At 45.6% G+C, this 14,358-nt stretch overlaps 1 protein-coding gene across 8 annotated transcripts in view; it reads right to left on the bottom strand.

Annotated features, from left to right (window-relative positions):
* Positions 1-4,708: 4,708 nt before the first annotated feature.
* Positions 4,709-14,358, bottom strand: part of arhgap24 (Rho GTPase activating protein 24) — a 129,650-nt gene continuing 120,000 nt past the window's right edge. For all 8 annotated transcript variants that reach the window (XM_076988933.1, XM_076988939.1, XM_076988938.1 and 5 more), the window contains 6 exons: positions 13,688-13,895; positions 11,748-11,880; positions 8,658-8,731; positions 8,356-8,477; positions 7,172-8,270; positions 4,709-6,580 (listed from right to left, as the gene is read on the bottom strand). In XM_076988933.1, the coding sequence (XP_076845048.1) occupies positions 6,337-6,580; positions 7,172-8,270; positions 8,356-8,477; positions 8,658-8,731; positions 11,748-11,880; positions 13,688-13,895 (1,880 nt within the window). In that variant the 3' untranslated portion in view covers positions 4,709-6,336. The remainder of the gene's footprint in view (positions 6,581-7,171; positions 8,271-8,355; positions 8,478-8,657; positions 8,732-11,747; positions 11,881-13,687; positions 13,896-14,358) is intronic.

The raw sequence follows: 14,358 nt of genomic DNA, 5'->3' as shown, positions 1-14,358 counted from the left end.
CCCTGTCATTTCTGTGGTGTCTGACAGACCTGATCAGCCGTGAGGTGGAAGAGATTACTCAGTCCTAGTCAGATTACTCAGTCCTAGTCACATTACTCAATCCTAGTCAGATTACTCAATCTATGACAAATTATGTTTTTGTAAATGCTGAGTCATTCATGATCATTCATTAGAAACATCAGTGTCTAAAAACCAGGTGTGTAAGGAAAGAGGAAATTTTGAGAGCTGAGATTTTGCACTTCCCCCCACCACACACACACACACACACACACACACACACACACCTCTTCAATTGATCCAGTCATGTGATTGGCCAGACCTTACTGGGCTAGCGTCCTCGCGGGGGGGGGGGGGGGGGGGGGGGGGGGGGACTCTCTCTCACCAGAACCAACAGATCCTCTTAGCTGGACACACTACATGGTTGATTTTCTAGCAGCAGGGATGTCACTCTGAAGAACAGCATTAATATAATAAGAATGGCATTAATATTTACACATTACCACATGAGAGGGTGTGGTGATGTAGGCCACGGTATATCAGCTGGCCACAGTCCACAGAGTTAGGGCAGGTTATGGTAGGTTAGGTCAGGTTAGGGTAGGTTAGGGTAGGTGCCTATGTATTGATATTCAGTATAACACCACTATCTCCGTTATGTTCCTGTAAGCCCCTTTTATACCCAAGAACAGCGACAACATATTATGGTTTGTTAATTTATTTAATTGGCTTTGTCAACACAACCATTTCTGTATTTGGACTGGGACTGGACGCTGCCACTGGGTTACCAGCTTGATCAGACAGTACGCTGCTGGTGAGATTACAGCTTGAGTCTACGCTGCTGGTGAGATTACAGCTTGAGTCTACGCTGCTGGTGAGATTACAGCTTGAGTTTACGCTGCTGGTGAGATTACAGCTTGAGTCTACGCTGCTGGTGAGATTACAGCTTGAGTTTACGCTGCTGGTGAGATTACAGCTTGAGTCTACGCTGCTGGTGAGATTACAGCTTGAGTCTACGCTGCTGGTGAGATTACAGCTTGAGTTTACGCTGCTGGTGAGATTACAGCTTGAGTTTACGCTGCTGGTGAGATTACAGCTTGAGTCTACGCTGCTGGTGAGATTACAGCTTGAGTTTACGCTGCTGGTGAGATTACAGCTTGAGTCTACGCTGCTGGTGAGATTACAGCTTGAGTCTACGGTGCTGGTGAGATTACAGCTTGAGTCTACAGTGCTGGTGAAATTACAGCTTGAGTTTACGCTGCTGGTGAGATTACAGCTTGAGTCTACGCTGCTGGTGAGATTACAGCTTGAGTTTACGCTGCTGGTGAGATTACAGCTTGAGTCTACAGTGCTGGTGAGATTACAGCTTGAGTCTACGCTGCTGGTGAGATTACAGCTTGAGTTTACGCTGCTGGTGAGATTACAGCACTTTCTGCTCTCCATCAATGATCTCCAGTAACTCTTTAGTGAACGTTCCTCTTCTGATAACCATTCATAATTTTACTCAAATGTCAATTGTGGAAATCTGTTAATCTGTGTGTTGCAAAGATGTGTTACAATATAAGCCAGAAAATGATCTTAACCATTAATTGTAATTATCAGTTGACAGAACACATCTGTAAAGTGGAGTGATACATGTCTAGTGCATATCAGTGCTCGTGGAATGTCATTTGTCCTATCAAATTACTTGTTCAGAACTAAATGTGATTTTTTCTTTGCTTATTTTAAATGCAGATATGTCTTATTCATGGATAATTACATAAGGAAGGTATCCAGGATAAATCCTCTTAATCCAGATAAATACTGAAACACTTACACCAGATGTTTCGCCAAGTTACTCCATAATTGCAGCAGAATCACCCCACTGCCTGCCAGACAGATGTCTCAGTTCTAAGTGCTGTCTGTTATTTCAGATCACACACACACACACACACACACACACACACACACACACACACACACACACACACACACACACACACATACACATACACACTTGAATAGCTGAATGAAACACTGTGAATCTTTTTCTTTACTAACTATAATAGCTTTATTTTTTCCTACTAGACTTTGCACAAATAAAAAAATAATAAAATAGAATTAATGCAACCTTTCAGGTTCTAGAAATATCCCACCCGCTGCGTGTGATCCCTTCCTGAGGCACCCAGCCTATTTCACTCTGAATTATTCCATGGCCTCCAGCAAGACACCTGCGTCTCCCCAGTCGTTTCCTCTTTTAAAAAAGACCAAAAGCATGAAGAATAAAATATCACCCTTGCATGAGAAACGTGCCATTGCGGTCCCGTGCAGCCAGTTCCCGCTATAAGTGCAGCGTGAACACATTCCTGGATCAGTTCCCTTCTGTGATCGGCAACTTGGAAGGTAATTCACGGGCCGGCTAGACGCGGTACGTTTGCTCTAACCAGTTCTCCGTACATTTGGAAGAGTGATGAAGACCATGTCACATATCCAGTGTTACGATGTCTAGGATGAAGGGCCTGGCCAGGTCGTATGTGTGGTGGCCTGGTATGGACAGTGGTGTTGAAAATTAAGTAAGAGCATGTGAGGAATGTCAGAAGAATGCAAAGTCACCAGCAAGTGCACCTCTACATCCATGGGAGTGGCCAGAAAAACCGTGGTCCAGATTGCACACAGATTATGCAGGCCCCTTCCTAGGAAAAATGTTTTTGGTGGTAGTGGATGCACATTCTAAATGGATGGATGTGTATGCCATGAATTCCTCCACCACTCAGGCCACTGTGGAGAAACTGAGGCAGAGTTTCTCTACACGTGGACTACCTGAATGTCTTATCACAGACAATGGAACAAACTTCACAAGTGCAGAGTTTGCTGAATTAATGCGACATAACGGTATCCGACATCTGACATCAGCTCCTTTTCATCCTTCGTCTAATGGACTGGCTGAAAGAGCAGAACAGACATTGATGGAAGGACTGAAGAAAATTACTGGAGGGACTGTTGAAACAAAATTGGTCAGATTCTTGTTTAATTACAGAATCACTCTGCACACAACAGGCCATTTGCCAGCTGAGTTATTGATGTCACAGACGTTGAGATCTACTTTTGACTTGCTTGTGCCAGATTTGAAGGCAAAGGTGCAGCATAAACAATGGAAACAAAATCAAATCCACAACAGAGGTACCAAAATGAGAACGTTCCAACCAGGAGAGGATGTGATGGTTCGAAATTACAGTTCTGGGTCTAAATGGGTGCAGACTTGTACTGGTCCTGTGTCCTACATGGTTGTCACAGCAAATGGGCAATCTTGGCGTAGACATGTTGACCAAATACGAGCTAGACTCAAGAGAACCGGTAAACCTGGACCTGCTGTGCACCATTGAACTCCAACCCCCATAATGCCTCTGGGGCAGCAACACACGTGATCGCAGTCACCGTGCCCGAAACAGGATTCGTCTCGCCCGAGATCAGATTTCCTGTTGCAAGGACCTTTAGGCAAGTTTGGAAGGTTTAGTTTAAAAATGCATTATGATCACGTTTGAAAATGTATCTGTGACATAATCCAAACGATTGCTACAGTAAAGTAATTGATTACCATTACTGTTAGGAACTGTGTAACAGATTGTAATCTGGGTTCTTTTCTCCCACTAGCGCATGAACAGGAGTTAATCGTCTGATAACATGAAAAAACACCAATGACTGTTAGACCTTGTAGTCAGGACGTTACTTAACATGTACAATGTAATATGTAACATGTTAACAATGAAAACGCTTGTTAATCAAAATGTGTGTGTGCAAATTACACAAGAAGACACATATGCACATCTTATTCCAGTCACGTTATCTTATCATGTTCGAAATCCCCAAACACATGCAGGCTAGAAACAGGACACACGGTAGGCCTGCACATTTTAAACCTGTGATGTTTGTTGAATTGCAATGTAATACAGTGGCAATTTTATTTTTGGCACACTGATTATGCAACAGTGTTACATGTAGATTCAGTTACTACGCAACCCTGATTGTGGGACTAAGTGGTAAAAGAGTTTCCTAATGCTGCATTAGTGCTTTTTTAAAGACTCTCACTCACTGGTGGTCCTGACCGGAGGTTCAGGGGTTAATAGGAAAGTACTGCGTGATTCATACAGACTGAAACCTCCACAGTTTGGAGGTGGGAAGATTTAGAAAGAACAGGGAGGTGTAATGAGTTTAGAGTGGGTACAATATCTAGAGTGACTCTACAACCTTGTTGCTGACAAATACACTCACGTAAAACACACTCAAGTAATTAGACAGCTAGATGAGTATGGGTTATTGCTAAACAAACACACGCACACACCAGTTTGGTCAATATTTTACATTGTGCTAGTTATTGAGATCCATGAGGTTTTGAGTTGTGTGTTTTTGACCTACCCAAGAATGGTTCAGTGTTACTGGATGATCTTTAAAGCCGAATGAGCCCACATGAACATATAAAGTCTGATAAAGTGTAAATATTAAATGCTGCAAAAATTACTCATTGTATATGACTTCTGTGAAATTAGGCCGATGCCTGTAATATTTTTTTTCTACATCCTTCTGGCAAACTTTAATTTTCTTCATGCAACCACACGGCCAGCCACTGCCTCTGTCTGGTGTGGCCTGACCCTTGAACCTGAACCCAGTCAACAAGGCACACGATAAACACAACAGTTCGGCTTTAAAAACAAATAAAAACAAATCAGTCAAATTTAAATGAGGTCACATAATTTAATTTTCATTTTACAGTAGACTCAATAAACACTGAGAAAGAACTCAATCTTCAGACAAGGAAGACTGTGGAGATCCACAAAGATGATGTTCAAACTGATCCAATTGCCCCCAGTGTGGTTTTTAGTTTCTCTGTTCGGTACTCAATGTGATCATTACTTCACAGTTACAACTTCATCTATTTTGATGGTTTGGGCCACAGTTGGTTGCTGAGAGCGAATCAGCACAGACCAGGTTAAGGATGAGAGCGAATCAGCACGTAGCAGGTTAAAGATGAGAGCGAATCAACACAGACCAGGTTCAGGATGAGAGCGAATCAGCACGTAGCAGGTTAAGGATGAGAGCGAATCAACACAGACCAGGTTCAGGATGAGAGCGAATCAGCACGTAGCAGGTTCAGGATGAGAGCGAATCAGCACGTAGCAGGTTAAGGATGAGAGCGAATCAGCACGTAGCAGGTTAAGGATGAGAGCGAATCAACACAGACCAGGTTCAGGATGAGAGCGAATCAGCATGTAGCATGCTGAAGGCGAGGAGGATGAGAGTGAGTCAAGATTGGGAAGGATGTGAACCAATCAGCAAACAGCAAGAAGCGGATGAGGGTGAATCAGCGTGGAGCAGGATGAGGAGTGGGACGAATCGGCATGAAGCAGGATGGTCAAGCAGCCAATCAGCATGAAGCAGGATGGGTTGCAGCGTTGTGCCCCGCAGTTGCAACAAAAAATATTTATAGTCATGTCAAATATTTACAAGTCTGTTTGCGTCTGGTCATGAGGCTTCATTTTAGTGTAGGTGAATTCATCTCGGACCCAGTGATTAAAGTGGAAATGGACTCTGGCATAAACATCTGTGGCACAAATTGTGGTTCAGTACCTTAATGACAATAACAACGACAACGGCGACGACGACGGGAAGCTAAGTGCAAGGTAGAACCTCGGTATAAAAACAAAATGTCAAACGTGGATCATTCTCAGTTTAAATATTTACCATACATTAAAATATCTTAGTTTGCTTTTTATACATACACTGTTTTTGCCTAAACATTACTTTGCTTTATATACAGAGAATACATAAGAACACGTAACGGACGAGATAAAGAGCAAGGACATATTTGGTTAGATCACAAAGAAGGAAGTGACATCGTTGGTTCGTTCACCGTCCTCCATCACGCAGGACTGCTAGAAGACGCATCAACCCTCAGTGCAACATGCTCAGCTGCCTGCATACAAACATCCCTATAAAACTGCTGTTTAAAATACTTTCAACACCCACTTTCCATCTTTCTGGGATCCATATGGTACAGTCCTGTTCTCCCCTTTCATTGGATCTAAATGGTACAGTCAGGTTGCCCCTTTTCATTGGATCCAAATGGCAGAATTTTAATATATCCCCCAAATTTAAGGGTCCATTTTTGACATTTGGCTTACGGCTTCACTCAGTGACACGCTCAGTAACATTTGGGTCCAAACACAGCCGTAACATAGCAAAGCTGATATTAGGCTCATAAAGGTGTACAGTTCAAACACGATGCACTGCAAAAGTGTCTCCGTACTGTTCCTCCCTACTTATTATGAAATGGTATGGTCCAGTCCCACCCCCTCCAACCCCCCCCACTCACTGGATCCAGATGCTATTGGTTCTGTCTGGGCGGCGAGGGTCAGAGGTCAGATCACCGAAGGTGGAGAAGAACTGCTCCATCTCTTTCTGCAGCATGTCGTTACGTTTCTCCGCATCGTCCTTGGCACGTTCTGCGTTACGCAGTTTGATCTCCACCATGGTGAACTTCTTACGCTCCTGTTCTAGATCCTCATGTACTCTCACCATCTCAGCCTCCAGCTCCAGGTTACGGTGCTCCAGACTACAGCACCACACACACACACACACACATACACACACACACACACACACACACACACACACACACACACACACACACACACACACACACACACACACACACACACACAGAGGTGGTTAGATAATCAGATAATAATAATCGGACATAAGTGAAGTTGTCTCATCACTAATGTGCGTAATGTTCTCTCCTCCTGTTGTGATTTGCCCAAGACAAACTTCTCTTGTCGAGTTAATTCACAATTTTGATTTTTCAACCACTTGCTACCTACCACAAAACACCTCAAAATATAATCAATAACACACACTGGTGTAGAGTTGTGCGTCTTACACACACTGGTGTAGAGTTGTGCGTCTCTTACACACACTGGTGTGGAGTTGTGCGTCTCTTACACACACTGGTGTGGAGTTGTGCGTCTCTTACACACACTGGTGTGGAGTTGTGCGTCTCTCACACACACTGGTGTGTTGTGGGTCTCTCACACACACTGGTGTGTTGTGGGTCTCTCACACACACTGGTGTGTTGTGCGTCTCTTACACACACTGGTGTGTTGTGGGTCTCTTACACACACTGGTGTGTTGTGGGTCTCTCACCTCTTAATCCTGCCCTCATAGTCGGTCTTCTGTTTGAGCATCTCCTGTTTGAGACTGGCCACCAGACTGTAGAGGGCGCTGTGGTTGCTGGTGCCGTTGCTGAGCGGAAACGCTGCCTCGCTGTTCTCGCTGCTGCTCGTCCCCCTGCTCCCTCTTCCTCCTCCTCCTCCTCCTCCTCCATTGCTGTCGTGGCGCTCTGTCCCGCTGCTGTCGTGGGCGGCGGTGCCGTCCAGTAGCGCGTCCTCCAGCCCGGCCGCGTAGAAGTCCTGCTCGGGACAGGTGGTGGTGGACGAGCGGCAGGACGTGGAGTTGTCCGGGAGCGAGATCTCGCAGGACGACGTGGACCAGGTGGCGCTGTCCACACTCTGCTTGTCATCGCTGCTGCTGCAGGGGGCGGGCTGGCCGCCGCCCACCGTCTGCTGGCCGCCGCCCACCGTCTGCTGGCCGCCGCCCACCTGCACATTGTCATAGGTGGAGAGGCGGTGCTGTTGGTGCTGCTCGCCGTCCCGCCCCTTTCCCTCCCGCAGTGTCACGTAGCCGGGCGGAGACCACAGCCCGTTACGCCCGTTAAGTGTCCCGTTAACCACGTCGGTGCTGGACACGCCCATCCGCACGCCCCCATTCTGCACGCCCATCTTGGTGCCGGGGCCTTTTAGCGCCCCCTGGCGGCGGGTCAGCGCCTGGTTCTTGTCCTGACCGACGTCCACCGAGGGCGACGATGAAGACGAGGAGCTGAAGGAGCCGTTGGTGACGATACCGCTGCCTTTGCTGAACGCCGGGTTCTTCTTCACCAGCAGGGGCGGGCTGCAGGGCTCGAAGCGCCCCGCGGCAGGTCCGTTGCGGGGGCTGCCCGAGCGGGGCGAGCCGTTGTCCTGGGCGGCCCGTCCGGGTGAGCCGGGCGCGTCCCAGGTGCACTGACAGCCGGGCGCCGCGTTGTTGTTCTCGCGGTTCTGGAGCTGGTTGGCCGTCGGCCGCTTCGGCGAGTCGTCGTTGTTGTTGTTGCCGAGTTCTGGAGCGGCAGGACTCTCGTGGTCCGCGGGGAACAGGACGGCGTGCTGACCGATCAGAACCGCCATGAGTTGCTGAACCAGGACCGCACCTGTCGAACACAGCGCCAGGATTAGAACACGGACACACACACACACACCCACACACACACAGACCCACACCCTCCACAACCTCACCCTCCATTATGGCCACCGGATCCTCCACTTTGGGACGCAGGATGTTGGGGCCGAAGACGGTGGCTAAATTCTGCACGCTCATCTTATTGATGCCCGAGTGAGACTGCACCTCATCCAGGAACCTGCAGGAGACACAGCTGCTGTGAAGAAGACACGAGAGGAACACTGGTGTCCTGGAGACACGAGAGGAACGTGTGGTGTGGTAGTGAGGATAAGCATGCCAGTAAAACGTTTATGCCGTTATACATAAATAAACACATAAATAAACACTGACATCACTGTTATCTTCTGAGATTTATTACCTGCAAATGTACATCAGCAGATTGTAGTTGACTAGAGGCAGACTTTGGACTTGTCTTCTTAATTCCTTCATTCCCTGGGAAGAGAGATTCAGAAACACAGAAAGAGACAGAGAGAACTATGTTTAACAAAATGCTGAGGTTGAACTGATTTAAAATGAACTTGATTCATTAGCATAAAACTGCTCCACAATATAAATATAAATCAAATGCATTTGTATAGCACCTTTCATACACTGAAATGTGTAATATCTGAAAAAGTGATTTTCAATACAACATACAAATAAAAAAAAAATGGGGAGAAAAAGTAAAAAAAATAAAGAAATCACCAAAGAAAATCAATGGCAGAAGAAGTGGCATAAATATAAATATATTATATTAATAATAGATCAAATATGGGGATATATATTATATGTACTAATAACAGCTCAAATGTGGCCATGTAATAAAGCTGATGAATGTTATGTTAGTAACACTGGTAATACACTCCATAATGTTAATAACACTGGTAATACACTCCATAATGTTAATAACACTGGTAATACACTCCATAATGTTAATAACACTGGTAATACTCCATAATGTTAATAACACTGGTAATACACTCCATAATGTTAATAACACTGGTAATACACTCCATAATGTTAATAACACTGGTAATACACTCCATAATGTTAATAACACTGGTAATACACTCCATAATGTTAATAACACTGGTAATACTCCATAATGTTAATAACACTGGTAATACTCCATAATGTTAATAACACTGGTAATACACTCCATAATGTTAATAACACTGGTAATACTCCATAATGTTAATAACACTGGTAATACTCCATAATGTTAATAACACTGGTAATACTCCATAATGTTAATAACACTGGTAATACACTCCATAATGTTAATAACATTGGTAATACACTCCATAATGTTAATAACACTGGTAATACACTCCATAATGTTAATAACACTGGTAATACTCCATAATGTTAATAACACTGGTAATACTCCATAATGTTAATAACACTGGTAATACACTCCATAATGTTAATAACACTGGTAATACACTCCATAATGTTAATAACACTGGTAATACACTCCATAATGTTAATAACACTGGTAATACACTCCATAATGTTAATAACACTGGTAATACACTCCATAATGTTAATAACACTGGTAATACTCCATAATGTTAATAACACTGGTAATACTCCATAATGTTAATAACACTGGTAATACACTCCATAATGTTAATAACACTGGTAATACACTCCATAATGTTAATAACACTGGTAATACACTCCATAATGTTAATAACACTGGTAATACTCCATAATGTTAATAACACTGGTAATACACTCCATAATGTTAATAACACTGGTAATACACTCCATAATGTTAATAACACTGGTAATACACCCCATAAGAGCAGAATACTGCCTCTCGGCTCTGTGAAGATTCATCTGTGAAATATGGAGAAGGCAAACGCTAGACGATCTTAAACATGATTTGGTGCAGAATCTATCAGGCACTCGGAGACGTACAACGGTGCTGAAGCATCACGAGGTTTAGGAACTAGGAGGAAACCGCAGAGTTGATTGAGGAGGAAGCAGCAGGCGGTGGTGGCGTGATGCCCTCTGCCCTCTGACCCTCTGACCCTCTTCTAGTCTGTGTTCGTGCTGCAGTTTGTTTGCTGTAGATACAACTGCCTGTTTGCTGCCTAAACCTTTAGTCTTATTACTAGTAAGTGCTCCTTACAGAATACAAATTTAGTCTTATCATTCATATGGTTGAAGAGTTTAGTCAGAGTGCAGAATGACCCCGAGATCTCTCGTTAGTTTTATCTCTCATGTTAGTTTTATCTCTCATGTTAGTTTTATCTCTCATGTTAGTTTTATCTCTCATGTTAGTTTTATCTCTCATGTTAGTTTTATCTCTCTCGTTTGTTTTATCTCTCATGTTAGTTTTATCTCTCATGTTAGTTTTATCTCATGCACCTTCTTCTTCCGCCTGCTCTACATCATGTGACGCTAACCGTGATGTACAGAGATGAGCAGGTCACAGGTGTAACATCTGGCACTGCAGTTATACAGCTGGTCGTCTGCATCACTACGGACACGGATCTGGTGCTTCTCAATATTCTGACAAAGGTCCAACGTGCACAGCGAGAATGACAGAATAAATCTGCTTCTACTCCAGCTAATAGAACTAAAGACTTAATATGAAACTTTTTCATTCCATTATTAACGTCTGTGTCATTTATCAAGTCGATTTAACAAGAAAAACAACGATCAATAATGCAGCTTTAATCAACTCTTGCATGTTGGATTGTCCTTGCTGTGATCAATATGTATTTCCCCAAGAGTCCTGTGTGTACCCAAACCCTTTCTCTCACTTTAACACTCTAGTGCTCTGTCTGTCTGTCTGTCTGTCTGTCTCTCTCTCTCTCTCTCTCTCTCTCTCTCTCTGTCTCTCTCTGTCTCTCTCTCTGTCTCTCTCTGTCTCTCTCTGTCTCTCTGGGCTCAGGGTAACGGCGGTAAATCACACGCGGTCATGAAGGCTGAAGGCATCTGCAGGGTGGACCATCATCATTCCAGAGCTGTAACCTCAGAGCGCAGAGAGAAGGAGAGCCTCTTTGAGGAAGATACAGTGAGTCATATACTGTTATCCACAAGAGAGGGGGTGAAGGAGAGAGGGAGAGAGACAGAGGGATAGAGAGACAGAGGGGGGAGAGGGGAGAGAGAGAGATAGAGGGGAGAAACAGTAAAAAGGAACTGCAGTGGGGAGAGCAGTGTGAAGACGAGAGAGAGAGAGAGAGAGAGAGAGAGAGAGAGAGAGAGAGAGAGAGAGAGAGAGAGAGAGAGAGAGAGAGAGAGAAGGATGACAGGAATTATGGACAGGAGAGTAGAGAAGTGACGGTTGGATTGCTACTGTGTTTTAGTTCACGTGTGGCAGTAATAGCATCAATAAACACAAATGTATATATGAAATGTAAACATCTGGAGGTCAAGACACTGTTCTGTACAGTCACGTTCCCAGTGATAAAGAGTTTTGGCGTGGTGCAGCAGTAAAGTGAAGCAGACTTACCTCCTCCTGCTCCTTGCTGAGCAGTTTTGTGCAGGCCAAGAACTCCTCATACTTGCTGAAGGGGATAACTGGCTCTGGAAGCTCCCGCAGGTATAGTTTCAGCAAGGACGCCACCGTGTGGACATCTGTGGTACTGCAGAGAGAGAGAGAGAGAGAGAGAGAGAGAGAGAGAGAGAGAGAGAGAGAGAGAGAGAGAAAGAGAGAGAGAGAGAGAGATTTAACATGTTAATAAATCATGTGCTAGGAATACAGGTCATACTAGATAACGAACCAAAATAACACAGCTATGAGTTATGATATAAAAAAAAGACACAAAAATGAGAGCGAGAGAGAGAGAGAGAGAGAGAGTGTCAGAATACATGCAAGAATGGCGAGGACTGGATAGGGTTGCACATTTATATTTTAATTCTAAATCCACATGAAAACATTTCTACAAATAAAACATACCTTAAAATAAAAAATAACTTTCCCCCGGGCTCGGTGCACATGCCATCAGTGAGCACACTTCAGAAGACATCACCAAACCACTAGGGTGGAGGCCACACCATGATACAAACCCACGAGGACACGTCCACCTCCACCGCTCAGGATGGGGACACCACCCCCAGCAGATGTTTCTTTGAATAGCCACTCGGTCAACAGTGAGAGCGGTTCTGAGCGGACAGGCTTTTGGGTCTGAGCGTGACTGTGCACCTCATCTTCTCACGCAGGCACTGTGTGGACAGCCCCTCGGGTCCTGGCTGCCCGTCACCTGTCTGTCCTTACTCCAGACTGATTGTTGGAGTTGTTGGAGGTGTCCAATTTGTTATTACACTGTCTCTGTGTAGATGTTGCATGTGTGTGTGTGTGTGTGTGTGTGTGTGCGCTACGTACAAGTGCGCATGCTCTTACATAAATGTCCTTCACTCAAAAACAAAGGATTCATGCCTTTTGCAGTGCCACATGTTCTCACACACACACACACACACACACACACACACACACACACACACACACACACACACACAATAACGAATGCTCCGTGTTTCTCAACACCATCATTATTGCTTCTCCGTCAGTGGCGTCTCCACAGGGTCTAAATATGAGTCCTGTTCATGATGCAGTCACAGCCCGGATTTCCCCAAGACGCTTAGATCAGTCCAGAGAGAACTGGTTCCGGGAACAAACTCTGGGTCCACTCTCTATAAAGATGATACTACTGACGGTGCTGGGACGGTTACTTTCAAAAGCATAAAATGCTCAGTGACTCACAATGGGAGGGAAGGATATACCTCTAAATCTACCAGCCAATCAAAACAGCTGTACCTCTAAATCTACCAGCCAATCAAAACAGCTGTACATAAACTGGCCACTGATTTGTTGGCACTTTTCTCTACATTGATCTACAGTAAAGACGTAAACTATAGATCAGTGGTATGTGAGCACACACACACACACACGCACACACACACACACAAAGGGGTATCTGCACTGTGCTGAGGTTTCCAGGGGAACAGCACATTTCAGACAGAGATGCTTCATCAACGTTTAGAAGCATTTAAAATCCTCCTTCCCCCTTTAAGGGGTTTAAAATAAAATCTCAACAGCTGTGGTGACTAGCAAAGTTCTTTAAGGGTATAGCGTTGCCCTGGTGAGATGGATCAGTACTTGAAGGTGCCGTGGGCTGGGATTAAGGACCAGCGCTGTAGAACATGCAGGTGTTCATCACAGGTCCTGAAACCCAGGTGCTCTGGGAGGTTTCATTTCACCCTAGTCTAATGTGCCTGACTCAGCTAATCAAAGACAGGAGGGTGGAGGCCACTAAACGCTGCGGGGCAGTAGATCATCGGGGCAGGAGCAGGGCAGCTCTGCAGAACACTGTTCACAATGACCGTGTTAAGGGGTCAACGTTAGGGGGTCAGTGTTAAGGGGTCAGCACAGGGGGTCAGCGCTGTGCCCACCTATCGAACGCCGGCTTCTCTCCGCAGTCAAAGGCGTCCTGGAGCTCCTTGACGAGGTTGGCCTGTCCGGGCAGGCGGAAGAGACCCTCCTCCTGAAGACCCCAGCGCCTGATGAAGTCCACGCACTGCTCCACCAACATGGGCGCCATCTTGTTGCCATAGCGACGCTCGTAGCGCACCGTCTCCTCCAGCTTCTGACCGAAAATGCCTGAAACGGGAGATGTACATCACATCGGAGACACCAGAGACACCAAGCTGGGATGGGGAGGAGGATGGTTCAGGGTAAGGGGACACTTTAGTGGTTCAGGGGACGGGACGGGGACACTTTAGTGGTTTGGGGGTGGGACAGGGACACTTTAGTGGTTCAGGGGACGGGACGGGGACACTTTAGTGGTTTGGGGGTGGGACAGGGACACTTTAGTGGTTCAGGGGACAGGACAGGGACACTTTAGTGGTTCAGGGGACGGGACGGGGACACTTTAGTGGTTCAGGGGACGGGACGGGGACACTTTAGTGGTTCAGGGGACGGGACGGGGACACTTTAGTGGTTTGGGGGTGGGACAGGGACACTTTAGTGGTTCAGGGGACGGGACGGGGACACCTTAGTGGTTTGGGGGTGGGACAGGGACACTTTAGTGGTTTGGGGGTGGGACAGGGACACTTTAGTGGTT

Source organism: Brachyhypopomus gauderio, unplaced genomic scaffold (genome assembly GCF_052324685.1).
Source record: "Brachyhypopomus gauderio isolate BG-103 unplaced genomic scaffold, BGAUD_0.2 sc64, whole genome shotgun sequence".
NCBI classification, from domain to species: Eukaryota; Metazoa; Chordata; class Actinopteri; order Gymnotiformes; family Hypopomidae; genus Brachyhypopomus; species Brachyhypopomus gauderio.
This window is presented reverse-complemented; position numbering and strand designations above follow the sequence as displayed.